Raw genomic sequence first — 22,403 nt, forward strand, 5'->3', positions numbered from 1 at the left:
GTGGAGGGAATGTAGACGTAATTACTGAATTCGATAACCAGGATCTTTGTGACCCTTGGAGGAATTTTTTTAGGGCAGATATAGAGTCTTTCTTTCCTCAGGAAGTAGCAAACATCTGGAATCACCACATCAAGCAGTTTACAGGCTGAAAGTGTAAAAGTTCAAGAACCACAGCAAGTAACCAAAGTGACATTAGTGATATTAGGGTTCCATCCCAGGTCTTTGAGGATGATGCCATGAATGGTTTAATAGTAACTCTCCTATAATCTACACTTTGCTTCCATAGACACAGCACTGAATTGGATGGACCCTAGAGATTAGTTAGTAGCAGCTTACATATATAGAGCTCTTACTTTGTCAAGTACTGTGCAAAGCCTTTATATTCACTGTCTCATTTAATTCTTTATTTTTTGAGACCTGGTCTCACTCTGTTGCCCAGGCTGGAGTGTAGTGGCACGATCATGGCTCACTGCAGCCGCGACCTCCTAAGCCCAAGTGATCTCTACCTCAGCCTCCTAAGTAGGTGGGATTACAGGCACGTACCACCACACTGGCTAACTTTTGTATTTTTTTTGGTAGAGATAGAGTTTCACCATGTTGCCCAGGCTGGTCTCCAACTCCTGGGCTCAAGCAATCCTCCTGCTTCGGCTTCCCAAAGTGCTGGGATTACAGGCATGCACCACTGTACCTGGTCTCATTTAATTCTTTTGACATCCCCGTAAGGTAGGTGCTGTTGTTGATCCCAGTTTACAACAAAGTTAGGGTCAATTCTCCTTGGATCATGTGACATTTGAATAGAAGTCTGCAAAGAAAAATCAGGGTACCATTAACAGAAGAAGTGGGGAGTGGTTGCTAGGCAGATAAAAGCAATAGATGTCCATCTTAAATATTTTACTTAGTATTTTCTTTGTTTTTGAGTCACCCTCTATTTTTGTTTGATCAGTTACTTGAGTTCACAACAATGGGTACTTTCAGAAGGTACATTAGGCTTTGTCCTTTTTTGAGACTTCTAGTACAGTCCGTTCATTTAATGTCCAAAGTAGTCTGAGGCCCAGAATAGGGAGTCATATAACTAAAGGTGGCTTGAGTTAGAACTTAGGAGAGGTCTAACTTTCCCATTGTACCAGCCTGCTTTCCTGTACTTTTGTCCTGTTTCTGAGTCAATTTACATGAAGTGAATGCTTATTCTCAGTTTCACTTCTGGCATGATGTTCAACATTCAATCCATGTGTAGTGATGAGTTATTTTCTCATTGCCTTGTGCTATGGTCTGAATGTTTGTGATCCCCCTGAATTCACATATTGAAATCCTAACCTCCAAGGTGATGGTATTAGCATGGGGGCCTTTTGGGAGGTGATTGTTCCATTATAAGAGAGACCCTAAAGAGCTCATTCTACCATGTGAGAACAGTGATAAGATACCATCTATGAACCATAAAATGGGCTCTTACTAGACAGCAAATCTACCAGCACCTTGATCTTGGACTTCACGGCTCCAGAACTGTGAGACTTACTTTATGATATTTTATTATAGCAGTCTGAATGGAGTAAGACACTTGGCATCTCTCCATGGCTTTTCTGATTCCCATTGCCTTTATGTAGAGGAGTTTAAAGCTGGTCTGCGATCAGCCACTTTAAGCAGCTTCTAAATTCTGGTATTTCAGATCCAGTCTCCTCAGTTAGACTTTACACACACTATTCAGACTAGACTTAAGATTTTCTGATTCTATGACTTTCTTCCCTAGACTGTGATCTAGAGGCAGGGTTGTGTGTTCTGTTTAGTTGATCCTGCATATCAGCACCTTCCATAATGTGTCCACAACTGTTCTGGCCAGAAGCAGCTCTGCAGGCGGATAAGGCACAGTCAGTCCCCTAGCCTTGAAGATCTCACTATCTAGTGGAAGAGGCAGGTATTTAAATTATTCCTTTATTGTTTGGTAAATGCTGGTGAGGCCTCTTTTGTTTTCCGTATTTCATTGTTGTGATATTGGAACTGAATCTTAAAGGATGAGCCGTTTTTACCAAATGGAGGAAGAGGAGGAATCACAAAAGGCAAGAAAGAATGTGGCATGTTTGGTGTGGTCAGAACAGCCCAGAATTGCAAAGGACTTTAAAAGTTGTGATGTTAAAGCTGGGCTTTCTGTAATCCCGCACTTTGGGAGGCGAAGGTGGTCAGATCACGTGAGGTCAGGAGTTTGAGACCAGCCTGGCCAACAGGATGAAACCTGTCTCTACTAAAAATACAAAAATTAGCTGGGCATGGTGGCAGGTGCCTGTAATCCCAGCTGCCCAGGAGACTGAGGCAGGAGAATCGCTTGAAGCCAGGAGGCATGGAGATTGCAGTGAGCTGAGATCGCATCACTGCACTCTAGCCTGGGCGATAGAGCAAGACTCCATTTCAAACAAAAACAAAGTCGTAGTGTTTAAGCAGTTGGCCTGCTACATGAATCTCGTTTCTCCCATATGATGGCTAGTTGTTGGTCTGGCTTTTGGTTACCCAGTTTTGACAGAAGTTACTTTCATAACCCTCTAGTCCTAATTTTGCTCCTTTTTTTTGTTTTATTTTTTGAGACAGCATCTCGCTCTGTTGCCCAGGCTGGAGTGCAGTGGTGCAATATCGGCTCACCGTACCTCCCAAACTCAAAAGATTCTCCTGCCTCAGCCTCCCCATTAGCTGGGATTGCAGCCAAGCACCATCATGCCTGGCTAATTTTTGTATTTTTAATAGAGACAGGGTTTCACCCTGTTGGCCAGGCTGGTCTTGAATTCCTGGCCTCAAGTGATCTGCTCGTTTCGGCCTCCCAAAGTGCTGGGATTACAGGCATGAGCCACTGCACCTGGCATCAAGATCCGTTATTTCCGAATTTACTGGTGAAGTAGTACAGTTGTTTACTGAACAGTTACTACTTGCTAGGCTTGTGAGAGGTAATGGGGTTAAAGCTGTAAAACAAGGCAGGTCGGATCCCCGCCCTTGTGGAACAGTCTCATTGTGGTCAGACACTGAACAAGTAGTTCCTTGTTGAGCGCTAGAAGCAAGCACAGGTGTTAGAGATAATTATAACCAGGGATTTGACCTTGTGTGTGAGACAAGGGTGAAAGAGGCAAGAGAAAACTTCTCTGAGGAAATATTTAAACTGAGGAAGAGTAGAAAGCAAACAGAAGAAAGTATGCAGCCATTCCAGGAAAAACAAAACCTTTCATCAACGATGTATAGAGGATGTACTATGTTTGCCATTCCTTGTGCTTGATTTATCTCTCCAGTGTGATAGTTATACACCAGCCAGACAAATATAGCTCATACTTTTTGGGTCTGAGCATATGAAATGTGAAGTGTGCTCTGAGAGGTATTTATTCCAACCTCAATAGCATACTTACTAATGGAAAAATTGCTTCCATTTGTTTGTGTAGGTAAAATTCTTCAGCATTTGTGAAAAATTTACATATTACACTGTCTGATATTTGTTATAAGTTACTATTTTACATATTTTGCTTTCTTTTGGAAAAGAATTAGCAGTGTTAAATAGAATATGACAGGTATTAAATGAATTATAATTTTCCTGTGAATTTTTATTCCAACGGACATTGCCATGATAAATCGTAATTACTTGTGCTGTTGTATATTGAGCTCCTACTGTGTGGCAAGGCCTGTGGTAAGCATTTTATTTTGGTAACTTGTTTAATCCTCATTACAATTCTGCGGTAAGTGCTATTATCTGTTTTTATATTGAAGGGATGAAATGGAGGCTCAAAGGGATATGTAGTAGCTAAATGTTAGAGCTAGGATTGAAACCCAAATTGACTTCTGAGTATAGATTCCCCCCCGCCCCAACTGTATGATACTTCATATTTGGAGTCAGCTTGAAGTAATTCACAAATTGTAATTTTTTTTCCTATTGTTTTCTCTTTAGGTTTCTGTCAGGATGAATTGGCAGAGCTTGACCCAGGCACTAGTAAGTTCTCAATGTTACCCAATATTCTTTGGTAAGAAAAGGATGTGTGTGTACACTTTTAAGTGAATAACTTAAGGTGTCATTGATAAGCCTTACTTTATTGACTCTCAGATTTTATTTCACTTTAATTTGTAATTATAGGAAGGGCATTCTGTCTTTTCTAGTTATGCCTTCTATATTATTCAGTGGCCAGGATCTATCTGTTTAACTGGTTGGTTTGCTGAAAATTTCTGTTTAATACCAATCTCCTTGCTTTGTTCTCCATCCTTCCATGAAACCAACAAAAATAAAAATTGTACTTTGAAGCCAGGTGCGGTGGCTGACGCCTGTAATCCCAGCAATTTGGGAGGCTGAGGCGGGTGGATCACCTGAAGTCAGGAGTTTGAGACCAGCTTGGCCAACATAATGAAACCCTGTCTCTACCAAAAATACAAAAATCAGCCGGGCATGGTGGTGGGTGCCTATAGTCCCAGCTACTCGGGAGGCTGAGGCTGGAGAATCGCTTGAACCGGGGAAGTAGAGGTTGCAGTGAGCCAAGATCATGCCATTGCACTCCAGCCTAGGTGACAAGAGTAAAACTCCATCTCAAAAAAAAAAAATTTTGTACGTGCACTTACGCACATGGACAACTGTATACTCACAAACACTTCTAAAGTATTGATAGTTTTGAAATAATTTCTTTCAAAGAAGCATTTTGCTTAGTTTAGAAATTATGATTGATAACCTTTGTAGTACAGTTTAATTTTCATTTACAGTCTTATGGTTAAGATATAAGAGTTACCATTTCAAGGTGTAATTAAATGATGCTTTTCAGGACTATGTGAGTCTTCATCATAGATAATCATTTTGCATTTCCAGTTCTCCCTAAATGTGGTGGCATGCACCATTCTGGGACACATAGTCATAATGGTTAGAAATGGGACATGGGAGTATCCAGCGTATACAGACCTTATTTTGCTATAATGCCGAAAGGTCAAATGATAATTTATATTGAGATTCCATGAGATGGTCTAGAGTTATTTTTCTGATTCTAGTACTTTGTTATGGCTGGCTCTTTGCCACCAGTCTGCTGTTGAGATCAGTGATAAAGCTTACTTTTCCATCATCGTGAAGCTGATACAAGCTCTTGAGGTGGTGGACCTTCTCACATATTCATCTCTGCCCTCCTTATTAGTGTGAATGTCCATGTTTCAACTAATACTTGTTGTTAGGCAAAATAGTTCTCATGATGCTTATCAAACACTAGGGAAATATATTTGTCTTTTTAAAAGTTGTAAATTTCAGAATCAGTTTTGTATTAGATAGTATAGCCCCAGTATACCAGCAGCTATAGGTGAATATACTATGGTTGACCATTAAACAATGTGGGGGTTAGGGATGGCAACCCCTTGCACAGTTGAAAGTCCACTTATAACTTTTGACTCCTCAAAAACTTTGTTAATAACTTACTGTTGACTAGAAGCCTGGCCGATAGCATAATCAGTAGATTAACATAATTTTGTATGTTGTATGTATTATATTCTGTATTGTTACAATAAAGTACACTAGAGAAGAGAACATGTTGTTAAGAAAGTCATAAGGAAGACAAAATATATTTACTCTTCATTAATAAAAGTGAATCATCATAAAGGTCTTCATCCTCACCGCCTTCATGCTGAAGGAGGAGGAAGAGGGGTTGGTCTTGCTCTTGGGTGGCAGAGGTGAAAGGAGAGGCAGGCACACTCGGTGTAACTTTTATTGAAAAAAGTCTGCGTATAAGTGGACCTGTGTAGTTGAAACGTGTGTTATTCAAGGTCCATCTGTGTTTTCTGTTATTCTCTTATGAGTAGCCTTTGCTTAGGGGAGGAAAAGATAAATTCAGTTATTTTTCTGGAGTCATGGTCCTTTCTTTTTTTGAGATGGAGTCTCGTTCTGTTGCCCAGGCTGGAGTGCAGCGGCGTGATGTCGGCTCACTGCAACCTCTGACTCCCGGGTTCAAGTGATTCTTCTGCATCAGCCTCCCGAGTAGCTGGGACTACAGGCATGCACCACCATGCCTGGCTGATTTTTGTAGTTTTAGTAGAGACGAGGTTTCACCATATTGGTCAGGCTGGTCTTGCATTCCTGACCCTTGTGATCTATCTGCCTTGGCCTCCCAAAGTGCTAGGATTACAGGCGCGAACCACCGCACCTGGCCATGGTCCTTTCTTAGAAGTATTTTTGAACACTAGGAAGGACATTGAGATGCCCTGTAACCTTTCAGACAACTACACATAAAACATGCTAGATAATTGGTAACTCAGTTTGTTAAGCACTGAGTGTTCTCTCTGCTCCACACCCAGTTCTCTAGGCTCTGGGGAAACACAGATAAATAAGTATAGCTCTTGTTCTTGTATATTACCAGTGTGTTAGAAAATATTTGAAAGAACATTTTATAAACCTCTAGTTTAGCACTTAGTACCCAAATGTATTCTCTTTTTTTGCACCTTGTAGCAATTGAAAATGGCTAATGCCCATTTTCTGAGAAAGGTCCTTGATATTCTCAGAAAAATTGTTGAATTCTTCTTTCTGGGTTAAGTAATACCAGCTCATTAAACATTTCTGCATAAAATTTGTAGCTAGATATGGCAATTTATAGACCTCTCTATTCCATGAGAATGAACAGACATTGAGACATAATTTTATACATCAGTATAGAATAGGAGTCACCAAAAAAAAAAAAAAAAAAAGACTGAAAACTTGTACTTACTGGCAGGGCATGATGGCTCATGCCTGTAATTCCAGCACTTTTGGGAGGCCAAAGCGGGAGGATCATTTGAGCCCAGGATCAGGAGTTTGAGACCAGCCTGGGCAACATAGGGAGCCCTGTCTCTGCAAAGAAAATTAAAAAATTATCCAGGTGTGGTGGCATGTGCTTGTGGTCCCAGCTACTTGAGAAGGTGAGGTGGGAGGATTGCTTAAGGAGGAGGAGGCTGCAGTTGAGCCATGATCACACCACTGCATTCTAGCCTAGGTGACACAGCAAGACCCTGTCTCAAAAACAAACCAAAAAAATTGTACTTAGTGTATGTGGGTAATATTCTCAGTAATTCCTATATTGGGAAGTTAGTAGCATTTTAATCTTTCTCTTTGAAGAAATACATAAGGATCTGATTATTCTAAAAATAATTAGGCCAGGCACGGTGGCTCACGCCTGTAATCCCAGCACTTCGGGAGGCTGAGGCAGGTGGATCACCTGAGGTCAGGAGTTCAAGACCAGCCTGACCAATATGGAGAAACCCCGTCTCTACTAAAGATACAAAATTAGCTGGGTTGTGGTGGTGCATGCCTGTAATCCCAGCTACTTGGGAGGCTGAGGCAGGAGAATTGCTTGAACCCGGGAGGTGGAGGTTGCGGTAAGCCGAGATTGTGCCATTGCACTCCAGCCTGGGCAACAAGAGCGAGACTCTGTTAAAAATAATAATAATAATAATAATTAGACAAAATAAAATTTTATCTCAGTTTGTACCAGTTTTGGGGTTCAAATGAGCATGTTCAGCTCTACCAAGTGATAGGAAGCATCAAGACTGAGATGGGCTGTGTGTGTTGTGTTAAATTGGCTGTGGTTTTTTATACTGCATATTCTGGGGATTCTGACTGGGAAGGAATAACATCTCCTATGTTAATTCCATGTGACTTTTGTTTATTTAATTTAATTTTTTTGAGACGGGGTTTTTTCTGTCCAAGCTGTAGTGCAGTGGCACAGTCATGGCTCACTGCAGCCTTGACCTCATGGGCTCAGGTGATCCTCCCACCTCAGTTTCCTTGAGTAACTGTGACTACATGTACACACCACCATGCCTGGCTAACTTTTGTATTTTTTTTGTCTTTCTAATATTTTTTATTGAAATGATAAAAAAAGAACAGTGATCATTTTAACCAAACTTTTACTTTACAAATATAAAAATCAAAACTTGTTTCTTTCGTACATTTTCCATAAACATACCAGAAAAGTTCTCATAGCCAAACTATAAATGATGCTTGTATACTATGATGTGAACACAATAACCAAAAATTTAAATTTCCAAATACGTGACCTTTCCTTCAGTAGAACAGCATAATCAATAAATCTTCCCAACTTATCTCTATTTTTACGATACGATCCATCACTAAAATAGAAAATACACCTAAACTGGCTTAATCTAGACTTATCTAGGTTTTAGTAAGTTTTTTTTCCCACAAAACAAGCTTAATATAATACAAGCTAATATTAAAATGTGTTTTATGGCTCAAGTCGAATTACAGTATTAAGTTTCTCATCACGTATTTGAACAACAAAGGCAAACTGCTTGAAACGAGTCCAGTTTATCCCAAATAATCAGTGATGTATAACAAGTGGAGTAAGTGTGAGAAAATCAAATCTTATGCTACAGAAAGCTGACTTATGCTACAGTCAACAAACACTAAGCCTTCTTTGGCAGTGAAACATACAAAATTGCAAACTCTGAAGCAGTCTTAGTGATTGGCACATACTGTTCCAAACAGTGTGAACTAGTAAAAACATTAAGTTTGAGGATGGAAAAGCTACCCCAAGCATTTTATCTCAAGTGACTGAGCAAGTACTTTATTTATTTATTTATTTATTTTATTTATTTTTTTTTTTGAGGCGGACTCTCGCTCTGTCGCCCAGGCTAGAGCGCAGTGGCGCCATCTCGGCTCACCGCAAACTCCGCCTCCCGGGTTCAAGCGATTCTCCTGCCTCAGCCTCCCGAGTAGCTGGGATTACAGGCGCCTGCCACTGCGCCGAGCTAATTTTTGTGTTTTTTAGTAGAGATGGGGTTTCACCATCTTGGCCAGGCTGGTCTTGAACTCCTGACCTCATGATCCACCTGCCTCAGCCTCCCACAGTGCTTGGATTACAGGCGTGAGCCACCGTGCCTGGCTGCCAGTACTTTAAAAATGAAGTCATGGCTGGGTGTGGTGGCTCACGCCTGTAATCCCAGCACTTTGGGAGGCCAAGGCGGGTGGATCAGGAGGTTGGGAGATCAAGACCATCCCAGCTAACACAGTGAAACCCCGTCTCTACTAAAAATACAAAAAGAAATTAGCCAGGTGTGGTGGTGGGCACCTGTAGTCCCAGCTACTCGGTAGGCTGAGGCAGGAGAATGGCATGAACCCAGGAGGCAGAGCTTGCAGTGAGCTGAGATCACGCCACTGCACTCCAGCCTGGGTGACAGGGTGAGACTCTGTCTCAAGAAAAAAATAAATACATAAAAAATAAAAATGAAATCATTAGGCCGAGCATGGTGGCTCACACCTGTAATCCCAGTACTGTGGGAGGCTGAGGTGGGCAGATCATGAGGTCAGGAGATCAAGACCATCCTGGCTAACACAGTGAAACCCTGTCTCTACTAAAATGCAAAAAACAAGCCGGCCATGGTGGCACGTGTCTGTAATCTCAGCTACTTGGGAGGCTGAGGCAGGAGAATCGCTTGAATCTGGGAGGCAGAGGTTGCAGTGAGCCAAGATCGTGCCACTGCACTCCAGCCTGGGTGACAGAGCGAGACTCTGTCTGAAAAAAAATAAAGTCATTAAAAAGCTGAGAGCATAAGAGTCACAATATTTAAGAAAGCGAATTTCAAGCCAATTGCTTGCTGGCCTGCTGAATTTGAAATACTTCTATCTCTCACTTCTGATTAAACATGGAAGAAAACAGACTGGCTAATTTGGTTATACTTTGTCCAAATACAATGTTAACGTAATGGAACCCTTAAATATCCAAAATAATAACTGAATGCTAGTTATAAGACAATAATAAAAAGTTTAAAAATCTTCCAAATGTGCTGTTAACAGTACAAATTCAAGTACAGAATTATTACGCCATTTTAAGTATTATCTACTTTATAAAAAAATCACAGTGGTCTTCATCACATGGCAAAAAAACAAATTTCACTCTTCTCCAAAGGAGTAAGTCCATCCTAAATGTAACTACAAACAATTGTGTAAAACTTTTGGGTTTTTTCCCCCAATCTACTAAACATTTTCCATTGCAGTATACTTGAATTACTCAGGGAAAATAAGATGACATATATTGTAGTTTTACAATGCAAAAGAGAGCTTTCATTTTAGACAAATGGACAACATAGGAGGCACTAAAAAATACAGGTCTATTAATCAAGAGCCCATTTAAAAATGATTCAGCATTTAGTATGTAGATCTGGAATGCACAGTTTCTGGAAGTATAAGAACTTACATATCAAAAGAGCTTAGTGTTAAACTGTGCCCTTATACCCTCTTCTAATACTGTAGACACCTGCCAGATTTGATTTCCCCTAGTTCTGTTATTTCCATCAGAAAACCAAAAACAGATTATTGGGATCCACCTGTAACTGACCAGAGCAAAAAGTTTTTAACACTTGTTTGTGTGTTATGAATTTTACATTCAAAACCAGATCTCTTACATTCCAAGGTTAGTAACCCAGCCATCCTGAATCAAAGGTTTTTCTCAACTAGGCTTTAGTGTATGGATGACTGGCTCATGTATTTACTGTATATTGGGAAGAAGTGAAGAAGTGGGAAGAAGTGAAGAATTTCTTGGTCAAAGCTTAAGTTACTAAGAACATGAGTGGCCTCGAATCAGATGCCTCTTCAACTCAAACACTCCTTACTGAGAGCACTTTATAAAACAAGCAAAAAGTCTACCTCTCTCCACCCTCCCCACATTGCAAAAATGAAAATCTGAAATGTGGCCGATGTAGCTTTTCACTCAGAAGCAATCATGGAAGGTGAGCTGAATCAATCCATCTTCATCTCCACTTCCTCCAATCTAAAGGTTTTGCTCCCCAATCTAAAGGTATAGCTGAAGGATGCAGCTAACCGATGAGCTTACCAGCAAAATACATTACATGAGAAATATGCTAATGTAGGCTAGAGGTGCAGGACAGTTAGGGGCAGGAGGGAAAAGGACAATTCACAGAACTAGTGGCTTTTTCAAAGGAAATTAAGGGACATTTTTGGTCATGGAGACTGGTGCTCACCTACCACTAAGGACATACACAGTTAAGTCACTACTTAACAACCATGTGAGGGTTTGACATGACCCCAACTAAAAAACCTTGAGTGTTTATGAATGTAATTGCTGAGCTATACTTGGCCTGATTTCCTCAAGTATGATATGCCTTTGATCACCCAATATTCAGGAAATTGCCCTGTGATTGGTACCATAAAAATGTAAGAACTAATCAAAAGTTCATTTCTGTTAAAAACCTTTTTTTTCCCTTAAGTAGCTACATCTGGCAAGATTCTTGTTTACATTAAGCCTATAGTCAACAAGTCTGTTATAAGGCATACACACTATACTTTGATCATTAAATAATGACACAACCAGCAAACTCCTTTGCTCTAATATTTTTTATTCCCTCAAATTTGATCCGAATTTGTCAGTATTTTAAAAAGTTTTTAAAATTTGGTATTTTTCTCTTAAGCTGACTAGAGACGAAGTTTTGCCATGCTGCCCAGGCTGGTCTCGAACTTCTGGGCTCAAGTGATCCTCCTGCCTTGGTCTCCCAAAGTGCTGAGATTACCAGGCCGAGCCCCGCATGACTTTTGAGGATATTAGAGATTTCCTTGTGTTGTATCTTTGGAATTTGGAGGCCCAAATATTGCCCCCCATTCCCCAGATTCCTGATAGGAAAGCCTGCTCACACTCCCTTATTTTGAAACCGGAAATACTTCGTTGCAAATTTCCAGTTGTGCATGGCAGTGGTTGTAGGCAGCAGGTTTGGGACAGCAGGTGTCATGTGGGAGCTAGTTAAGGAAAGACTGACTTTGTCCAATTAAATGGCTTGGCTTTTTTTTTTTTTTTTTTTTTTAAATACCTTTAGTGTGATAAAGCAGATGGGCAGCCATGCTCAGAATATGGGCAGCTGTTCACACTCTGGCTGCCTTCCTACGATTCCTGGGCTTCCTGGAGTCCAATGTTATGGCACAGGTTCAGGCTAAGTTCATTTCTACAAGAAATGTCCCTGTACCATGTCCATTAGCATAAGCTAGGGACAAGGGCAGTCAAAGGTCAAGAGAAATTCAAAACAGCATAACCTTTCTGTGCTTCTGTTTCCAAATAACCCCAGTCTGCCCTGCTCCCCGAGTTTTTTCCTCGGCTATCGTGTTTACCGTGTAGTTGTAAAACTCAAGAGAACAAGGACCGACTTGATACAAGGGAAGTTAGAGAATAGAAGTCATTGTTGCTTAAAACAGGAGAAATAATTGATTTATGTTTGGGGGCCAATTAGGCTATAAAACAGGAACAGTAAAGTGACCTGTGACTTCGGGACAGCTACTTGCTCTGATTTCTGCCCCATAGACAAGGGGCTTCCCAATAAAGGCTGTCAGCTTTCTAGTCTAAATTATTAATTCCTTTCATGCCTCTCAGGGATTGTAAACAGCACATAATAAAGGGAAACAGTTGATAGTGTTCAGTTACTGGCCAGATAGAGGGTCAAAGGGTAAATAGTTGGATTAGCAACAGCTGTTCTTCCTGGCCAAACTTTTTGTCTCTTATTATCTATTTCAGAAACACTGTTCCTGAATTTTTGGCTCACATATAATGAAGTCCAATTCTCCTCTTGTAACATAATCCTACAAGTAATCACATTGAGAGTAAACACTGACCAAAATTGAAAGTACCTATTTTAATTCAGTTGCCAAAGTTGAAGATTGAATTTTTTTCTTTTTTTTGGATGTGCTATGTTGTCTGATGTTCAAAGGATATAATCCCAAGGAAAGTAACTGCTCGAAGTTAGACATATTAGAAGCTTTTTAGCTGTGGTTTTTTTTTTTTTCTTTTTTTTTTAACCAGCTGGTTGAGGATCTTGGTGTAGCTTGATTAAAAGAAAAAAACATTGTTTTTGTTTAAACTGGTAGTAGAATAATGTATGGTTCATTATGGAAAACACTAAAAGAAAATAGAAGCATCTCTAATCCCACCACCTAGAAATAACCATTGCTTCACGTTTGAGAGTATGTCCTTCCAGGTTGTGTCCGAGCTCATCTTTTACATAATTAGGAATCTATACTATATATGCAATTTTTGTATCCTGTTTGTTTTCCCCCACTCTGTATTACATTGGGAACATTGTCCCAAGTCATGAAACGATTTTCATAAATGTTTTTAATGGAAAGATATTTCATAAGTAAATAGCTTTATCGTGATTTATTTAACCATCCTCCTATTGTTGAGCATTTAGATTTTCAGTTTTTTCTGCATCATAAATAGTGCCACAGTGAACACGTTTGTGTATAAATGTTTTGTCTGCATTTTGAATGAGTGCTTTAGTTTTTTTATGCAAGCCAAAACTGCTCTCATAATTAAGAACATAGACTCTGGCTCAAGATTGCTTGGATTCAACTTGGCTTCACGGTAATCTTGGTTAAATTACTTAAACTCTCTGCCTTCCTTTTCTCATCTATGAAATGAGGAAAGTAAAATGTATTTCCATTTTATTGGGTTGCTGTGAGGATTAAGTGAAGTGTAATATATTTAAAGTTCGGAATAGTGCTTGACAAATGGTAAATACTATTAAGTGTATACTGTTCTAGGCTATGTAGTATAATGTTGAAATTCTCAGTCTTTCTGCACTAATGGGCTGTTGAAACTGTGTTTTATTCAATTAAGCTAGCCTGTGTTTCTTAATGACACAAAGGTGTTAGCAGGTGTAAGTTACTGCTTCAAGTAAATAGTTCAGATGAGATTGGGCGTGTTCAGAGTGTATGACCATAGACTCAATTAAATAGTTCAGTCACAGGAATAGAAGAGCTCATATGCTGCTGACTGTTTTGGTCGGGACTTCTTTACCATCTCGGTGACTGTTAGAGTGTTTTGGTCCTCTTCCCCCAGCCAGTAGCAGGTAACCTCCCAAATGACCATCTGCCAACACATTAAACCTCTTAGGAGACCGAACAAGTTAACCTTCTGCTTATTTAAAACAGATACTCGAATTACACACTTTCTTTTTGGTCAATAGCAAGGTCTTACAGAAAGCATACTGAAGAAAAAGTTTGTAGAATTTAAAATCTGACTATTACCATGGATTCCTGTTTACTCAGACTTTAAAAAATAAAGTATATTCTAATGATCAAGGACCTATATAAATGATATAGCATATACATAATGTGTATAATAAGTAGTATGTATTAATGTATATGTCACTATATGTAATATAGTGTGTATGTATATATATTTATATGAGTATTTTAAAAGAGACTTGAAAGTTAAGTGCTGGGTGTGGTGGGTCACACCTGTAATCCTAGCACTTTGGGAGGCCGAGGTGGACAGATTATTTTGAGCCTAGGAGTTCGAGACCAGCCTGGACAACGTGATGAAACCCCGACTCTAGGCATGTACCTGTAGGCCCAGTTACTTGGGAGGCTGAGGTGGGAGGATCACCTGAGGCCCTGGAAGTTGAGGCTGCAGTGAACCAAGAGATTGCACCACTGTATTCTAGCTTGGGTGTCAGGAGTGAGATCCTGTCTCAGAAAAAAAGTAAGTTAAATTTTGGTGTATCTTGCCATATTGGTAGATGCCCACCAAGGAGAGTTCTACATGTGTTGGTGGGATGAACAGGCAAGATGAAAAAAAAACAAGATAAAAAATAGGCAAGATAAAAAGAAAGCCTGACACCACGAATTTGCTCTGGCTTTGCATTCAACTATCATGTGTCTTGGGATCCCAAAGAGATTTTTTTGTGGATTCTTCCAGCTACAAAAGAGAAATGTACATCTCAGCTAGAGTACCCTAAAATTCCAGTATTCTGTCACATGTCCTAATGGATTTATTCCTAGTTGTCAAACTATGTGTCACAATTTTTGGTCTCAGAAAGTAGTTCACATAAGCCCAAATGTCTGCAGAGAGTGAACTTAAGACTGAATGTTACAGATGAAGGAAGAAAAGGAAATTACCATTTACTGGGTATTCCTTGTGTGCCAGGCACTTTGCATATATTCAGTAAGTGTGAGAAGGATTATAGCATATAAAATGATCTGATTTTAAGTTTGACTTGGTAATACCTAGTTCATTTAATGCAGTTATTGTTCTTTTCTCCCTCTCTACTTTGGGTGCCAAGCTGAGACATAGTTCTTGCCCAGAAAGGACTCTGGTTTAATCAGGAAGGCAGACAAAATATGATGTGGCTTTTACCACATAATAGTAAGGATAGCTAATATTTACTATGCACAGAATGTTTCACATGCATTTTTTATTAAGCATTCATAAGACTTGTTTAAAAAGATACAATCCCCATCTTACAGATGAGAACTATGAGGCCTGAAGAGATTAAATGACTCACCCCAAAGTACCTAGTGAAGTATCTGAGACTTCAGAGCCCCTGCTTTATTAAATAATTAATTTCTATCCTGTCTCTAGCTCTCTTGATTGTGACAAATTTGAAATGCTAATGGTGGAAGACTTTAAGGCAGTGTAATGATTTATATATAATCAGGCTTTTTGTGTAAAAGAATGAAGACTATTTTTGAAGTGTCATCTGGGCCTCTTCTGCATGTATTAGGGTGGTTTTGGACACAAAGTAGAATGATTCATTGTGGAATAGGTTCCCGAGATGTCTTCTGTGGCTCAGATTCAGGATTATTCCACTATTTTTCAAGTAAGTTCTTTCCTGAAGCAACTTAAGATAGTTCACAAATCTCCCTTGTTTCCTCCCTTTATGTCCCTTTTTCTCTACAACGTTGTTGATTTTGCTATGTCACATTCGTAACAGTTCCGAGTGCCTGCTTCCAAAGCTTCAGTTGATTCTGTGGCACTGCTGCTAGATCAAGCCTTCTGAGTGTGGTCTTTTGCTGAGGAGTTCCCTTCTGATAAGGATTCTTTTGATCAGGGTAGGGGTGGTATGAGATCCAAAGCTTAGGGTGAACTCTCATCCCCTTGACCTCTGCCCCTATTTGAGTTTATACTGACTTGGTAGGGACTCCCTATGGAGCCGAGAGTTTAGCACTTGTTTACAGTTGATGAAAAGATAGTTGCATTCAAAGGCGGTTGTTGGGTCCTTGAATAGTCATGGATGTCTGCCACTATCTCGGTGGGTGAAGGGATTGCTTGAATATCTAAGTCTGGAGATTTTGATGAATGACTAAGAAGAAATGAGAAGTTCTGAGTCTAGTTAGGTTCTGCAGTTGTTCTTTCCATGGGAACAATATTGCAGTAACATTTTCAGATGAGACAAAGACTTTTAATAAACATTTGTTTTATTTTATTAAAAAGCTGAAAGGGGTTGCTTAAATTCAGTACTTGATAACAAGGGAATACATGGGAATTCTTCTCTTCCTTTTTTGATCTCTTGCCAAAGAGAAAACCTTCTGTGTTAGGCAAACGTATCAGTAGTGGGGGGATACCCTAGATTAAAGCCACTGTCCTCAAAGTTGTACATTGTTTTACAAATTAACATTTTTTTCTAAATATCTCACATATTCTAAGCATGCTGAGACTATAATAACTCAGTTCTAACTGAGGCCCTTTCTGGGTACTCTTTGGTCAACCAGGACCACTCTTTGCCTCTTTACCTGAAGCTACTTTGTTTTTGTTTTATTTTGGTCCAGTATTTGTCATAGATATGATCTGAAAGAAAAGATAAGCCTCCCTCTTTGAAGGGAGCTGACAGTCATTGTGAACCAAAATTGAATGTGCCTTGTTGGTAAGCATAAGAAAATCAAAACTGCAGAATAAGATTCAAAGTGAAAATATAGTGTTAAAGATCTTTTTCATCTGTTAGTACAAAATTCCATGTCCTAAGTGTAGTCTGGCTTATAGATGTATTTTGTTTGACTTCCAGGATGTTTAAATAAAATCATGTTAGTTGTCAACATTTAAAATGTTCAAGATGGCTGGGCGTGGTGGCTCATGCCTGTAATCCCAGCACTTTGGGAGGCTGAGGCGGGTGGATCACCTGAGGTCAGGAGTTCGAGACCAGCCTGGCCAACATGGTGAAATCCCGTCTCTACTAAAAATACAAAATTACCTGGGTGTGGTGGCGCATGCTTGTAATCCCGGCTACTTGGGAGGCTGATGGAGGCAGGAGAATTGCTTGAACCCTGGAGGTGGAGGCCACAGTGAGCCGAGATTGTGTCATTGCACTCTAGCCTGGGTGACGAGCAAAACTCCATTTCAAAAAAACCCAAAAACGTTCAAGAGTTTCAAACTTTGGATTTCTGGCTTTCTTGATAAATTGTAATATCTAACATTGAGCTCAGATTTTTATATGGCATCTGTTGGCTGGAACAGAGTAGTGGCTGCCTTCTTTATATGGATTGGACACATGGTCTTGCTTTGCCACCCAGGCTGGAGTGCAATGGTGCGATCGTGGCTCACTGCAGCCTCGACCTCCTGGACTCAAGCAGTTCTTCCCATCTCAGTCTCCCGAGTAGCTGGGACTATAGGTGCGCATTACCGCGGTGGGCTAATTTTTGTGTTTTTTTGTAGAGTTGGGATTTCACCAGGTTGCTCAGGCTGGTCTCCAACTCCTGGACTCAAGCAGTCCGCGCATCTTGGCTTCCCAGAGTGCTGAGATTACAGGTGTGAGCCACTGTGCTCAGCCCGCTGCCTTCTTTAAATTAGCATATACTCTCAGGTTTTCACAGAACCTTGGTGGCCTCCTTTACCCATTTATGTTTCCTGCTAGTCTTCTGTAGGTATTTGAGTTTTCAGCTCCTACATTAAATAATTTTTAGGGATGATGAGAGTGTAGGAAAATGGGAACTCTTAAAAATGTAATCTAATATCTATCAAAACTGATAATGTGCAGGTTAATTTTGCAGACTTGGCAGTTTAAAATTTAAAAATATAAAATTTAAAATTACAGGCCAGGCGAGGTAGCTCACTCCTGTCATCCCAGCACTTTATGGATCCCTTGAGCTCAGATGTTTGAGACCAGCCTGGGCAATGTGGCAAAACCTCATCTCTACAAAATACACAGAAATTAGCTGGGTGTGGTGGCACGTGTCTATAGTCCCAGCTACTTGGAAGGATCACTTGGCCCTGGGAGGTCAAGGCTACAGTGAGTTGTGATCACACCACTGCACTCCAGCCTGGGCAACAGAGTGAGACCGTGTCTCCGCCCTCCCCCCCACAAAAGAAAATTTAGATTGAACAATTCATACGTCTAGGAATTTATCCTAAATACTTGACAGTTATGAAAAATGTATGTTTACAGATGCTTCTTTTAGCATTTATAATAGTAAAAAAAAATTGGATAACCAGGCGTGCTGCTGCATGCCTGTCATCCCAGCTACTGGGGATGCTGAGGTGGGAGGATCACTTGAGCCCAGGAGGTGGAGGCTGCAGTGAGCCAAGATTGCGCCACTGTACTCCAGCCTGGGCAGCAGAACGAGACCCTGTCTTTTTTAAAAAAAAAAAAAAAAAAAAAGGTAACAATTTAAGTTTAATAGGGGACTCGATAAATGGATTGTGGTTATTCATGCAGTAGGATGCTGTAGACTTAAGGAGAAGGCAAATTTTTAGTCTGGAAGGTGATACAATGTTAATAGTGGTGTTTTTGGGAAAGTGAGATTACAGGGTATCTTTCATTATCTCTTGAGTTTTCTGGTTTTAAAACATTACATTATTAAGAAAAAAGACATGCATTTAAAAAATTCTCTCTCATTTTAGCTGCCAAATTTCCATGGCTATTCTGCCAAATCGAGTCACATAGGTTCTAGCTTCCACTTAAAGCACAGATTTTACATTCAGAATTCTCTTATCTTGAAATTGTTCTAAGGAAGGAGGAATGAGAGTCCTCAAGTAGCAGGAACCATCTTTGAAGTCTGAGAATAAAGTAAAAGACTTCTACAGCATTTTCAGGCTTCTACTTGCAACCCTGCTTCCATTCACTAGTAAAGCCATCAGAATTTGCCTCTTTTTCAGTGTCAAGCTTGAGGCTTGAGCCAGCACTATTGATAATGGAGGGAGCTTCTCATATAAATTGGGCTATCCTGACAGTTGCAGGGATACCTGCTGAAAGCGACCCTAATGAAATGCATGGGTGCATGGTACAATGGAAAAAACATGAGTGAAAGTTTGCATCCTGGCCTTCCTGCTTTCTTGCTGAGAGCATAGGCAACCTGTGAAGCTCAGTTTGTTCATCTTTGAAACAGTAGTAATTCTTGTTAAATGTTGTTTTAAAAAATAAATGAGATAATATACGTGAATTGCCCAGCAGTTAGCTGCTCTAGTCCTGCATGTTTCTCTTTTGTGGAAATACAAGACAAAAGGTTTCTTATTTCTTTTTGTTAATATTTGATGAGCATTTACTGTACGTTAATGACTTTAAAACATTTATCTCATTTACTCTTCCTGGCAGCTCTACAAGGTTATTCTCAACTCTTGTTCTCCCCGTTTTACAGATGAGGAAACTGACAGTTTAACACTTGGCCAAGGTCACACAGCTGGTAAGTGGCAGAGATGAACCCTGTGTGATCCCAAAGCCCATGTCCTTTTTATCTTTTTAAAATTGAGGCGTGACTTACATACAATGAAGTGCACAGATCTAAAGTGTTAAGTTTAAGCATTTTTATAAATGTGTGCACCCTAGTAATCCACATTCTATCAAGATACAGAACATTTCCATCCCTTCAGAAAATTCCCTTTTACTTTTCCCAGTCCATCCCATTACTCTACCCCAAAAAGCAATAACTTCTGGTTTCCAGCATGATAGATTAGTTTTGCCTGTTTTCTAAAATGTCACGTATATACAGTCATACAATATGTGCTCTTTCGTGCTTGTTTCAGCATGATGTTTGAGACTCATCTGTGTGTTGCTGGTGTTAGTAGTTCATTTCTTTTTGTTGTTGAGGAGTATTCCTTTGACTGTACCATAGTTAATTTACCTGTTGATACCTGGGCTGCATCTAATTTTTGGTTATTATGAATAAAGCAGCTATAAAATTTCTTGTGTAAGGTTTTTATGGACCTGTGTTTTTATTTCTCTTAGTCATACATCTAGGAATTACTGGGTCATATGGTATGTGTTAAACTTTTTATGAAATTTCCAAACAGATTTCCCAAATGTTTGTACATCTTAGTTCCAGTAGTTATATGAGTTTCAGTGCCACATCTTTGCAAGCATTTGTTATTGCTAGTTTTTAAAATTTTAGTCAATCTAGTCAGCATTGTAATAGGATTGATGTGGTTTAAACTTGCATTTCTTGATGACTAATAATATTGGTCACGTTTTCATGTACTTATTGGTCATTCATGTGTCATCTCTCAAAAGTGTTCAAATCTTGTGGTAAATTCATGTGGCTGAGTGCAGTGGCTCACGCCTGTAATACCAGCACTTTGAGAGGCCAAGGCAGGTGGATTGCTTGAGCCCAGGAGTTTGAGACCAGTGTGGGCAAGGCAACATGGCGAAACCCCGTCTCTACTAAAAATACAAAAATTAGCTGGGTGTGTTGGTGCCTGCCTGTAATCCCAGCTACTCGGGAGGCTGTGGCACGAGAATTGCTTGAACCTGAAAGGTGGAGGTTGCAGTGAGCCAAGATTGCACCACTGCACTGCAGCCTGGATGACAGAATGGGACTTGGTCTCAAAAAAAAGAAATTCATGTGTTTTGTTCAACTGTTGAGTGGTGGGTGTTTGTTATTCTACATATAACATGTAAGTCCGTCAGATATGTGTTGTAAATATTTTCTCCTAGTCTATGGCTCCTTTTTACTTTTTAACATGTTTTGTGAGGAACAGAACTTTTAAAATTTTTATGAAGTCCAATTTATTAATTTATGATTAACATTTTCTGTGCCCTCTCTACAAATCTTGGCCTAACCTGAGATTGCAGAGATATGCTATGTTTTCTACTAGAAACAGTATTATTTTAACTTTTACGTCTATGTCTATAATCGATCTCAAATTTGTTTTTTCTGTATTATGAGGTAGGAATCAAAGTCTTTTTAAGATGAATATTCATTTGTTTGGCACCATTTGTTGAAAAGGCTTTCTTCATTACATTTTATTTTTTTGAGACAGCCTGCCCAGGCTGGAGTACAGTAGCATGACCATGGCCCACTGCAGCCTCCTCTTCCTGGGGCCCAAGCAATCCTCCTGCCTCAGCCTCCCAAGTAGCTGGGACCACAGGTGCGCAACCACCATGCCAGGCTAATTTTTAAATTTTTGGTAGAGACAGGGTTTCACTGTGTTAGTCAGGCTGGTCTCGAACTCCTGGCCTCCAGTAATCCTCCTGCCTCTGCCTCCCAAAGTGCTGGGATTTTAGGCATGAGCCACTGCACCTAGCTGTTGAACATTTTGATGCTCTTGCTGAAAAATAATTGTGGGTCTATTTATAGACCCTGTATTCTCTTCTATTAATCTTTTTACCAATACCATAGTGTCTTGATTACTATAACTTTATAATAGATCTTGAAATCAGATAGAAGTAGTCCTCCAACTCCATCCTTCTTTTTCAAAGTTGTTTTGATTATTTGGCTATTGTAGTGTTTTTTCCCCCCACTTCCATATAAATTTCAGAATTAGCTTATCAACTTTCTTTTTTCTTTTTTTAACAAAACGTGCTGAGATTTTGATTGAATTGTATTGACTCTATCCATTTGGGAAGAGTGGTCAACTTAATAATATTGAGTCTCTTTTAAATTTTTTAAAATTTTATTTTGTTTTTTAGAGACTAGGTTTCACTCTGTTACTGAGGCTGGGTAACAGTGGTGCAATCCGTAGCTCACTGCAGCCTCAAACTCCTGGTCTCAAGGCATTCTCTTGGCCTAGCCACCAGAGTAGCTGGGATTACAGGTACTCACCACTACACCCGGCCAATTTTCTAAAAATATATATATATTTTTGTAGAGACGGGGTCTCACTATGTTGTCCAGGCTGGTCTTAAACTTAGGGCCACAAGCTACCCTTTCACCTCAGCCTCCCAAAGCACTGAGTTTACAGGTGTGAGCCACCATACCCAGTCAATAATATTGAGTCTTGAGTCTTTTTTTTTTTTTTTTTTTTTTTCTGTGACGGAGTCTCACTCTGTTGCCAGGCTGGAGTGCAGTGGCATGGTCTCAGCTCACTGCAACCTGTGCCTCCTGAGTTCAAGCGATTCTCCTGCCTCAGCCTCCCGAGTAGCTGGGACTACAGGTGTGCGCCACCACGCCAAGATAATTTTTGTATTTTTAGCAGAGATGGGGTTTTACCATGTTGGTCAGGATGGTGTCGATCTCTTGACCTTGTGATCCGCCCGCCTTGGCCTCCCAAAGTGCTGGGATTACGGGCATGTGTCACCGTGCCCAGCCAATGTTGAGTCTTCTGATCCATGAAGTCAGTGTATCTTTCTCCTTATTTAGCTCATCTTTCTTTTTTCTTGTTAGTGTTTTAAAAAGTTTAGTGTTGAGATCTTATATCTCTTTATCCTGAAGTATTTTGTTTTTTAATGTTATAGTAAATGATATTATTTTTAAATTTTATTTTCTAATTGTTGCTGGTATATATAAATGCAGT

At 39.9% G+C, this 22,403-nt stretch overlaps 1 protein-coding gene across 12 annotated transcripts in view; it reads left to right on the forward strand.

Moving 5' to 3' along the window:
* Positions 1–22,403, forward strand: part of NR6A1 (nuclear receptor subfamily 6 group A member 1) — a 258,389-nt gene that overhangs the window by 34,419 nt on the left and 201,567 nt on the right. For 8 of the 12 annotated variants that reach the window (XM_055271132.2, XM_055271121.2, XM_055271128.2 and 5 more), the window contains exon 2: positions 3,908–3,949. In XM_055271132.2, coding sequence (XP_055127107.1) covers positions 3,920–3,949 — 30 coding nt within the window. In that variant the 5' untranslated portion in view covers positions 3,908–3,919. Of the gene's footprint in view, positions 1–572; positions 724–3,907; positions 3,950–19,312; positions 19,358–22,403 lie in introns of those variants that run through there. The other 4 variants (XM_055271123.2, XM_055271126.2, XM_055271127.2 and 1 more) reach the window with 2 other exon arrangements.

The sequence above is a fragment of the Symphalangus syndactylus genome, chromosome 3 (genome assembly GCF_028878055.3).
Source record: "Symphalangus syndactylus isolate Jambi chromosome 3, NHGRI_mSymSyn1-v2.1_pri, whole genome shotgun sequence".
In the NCBI taxonomy this organism is placed as follows: domain Eukaryota; kingdom Metazoa; phylum Chordata; class Mammalia; order Primates; family Hylobatidae; genus Symphalangus; species Symphalangus syndactylus.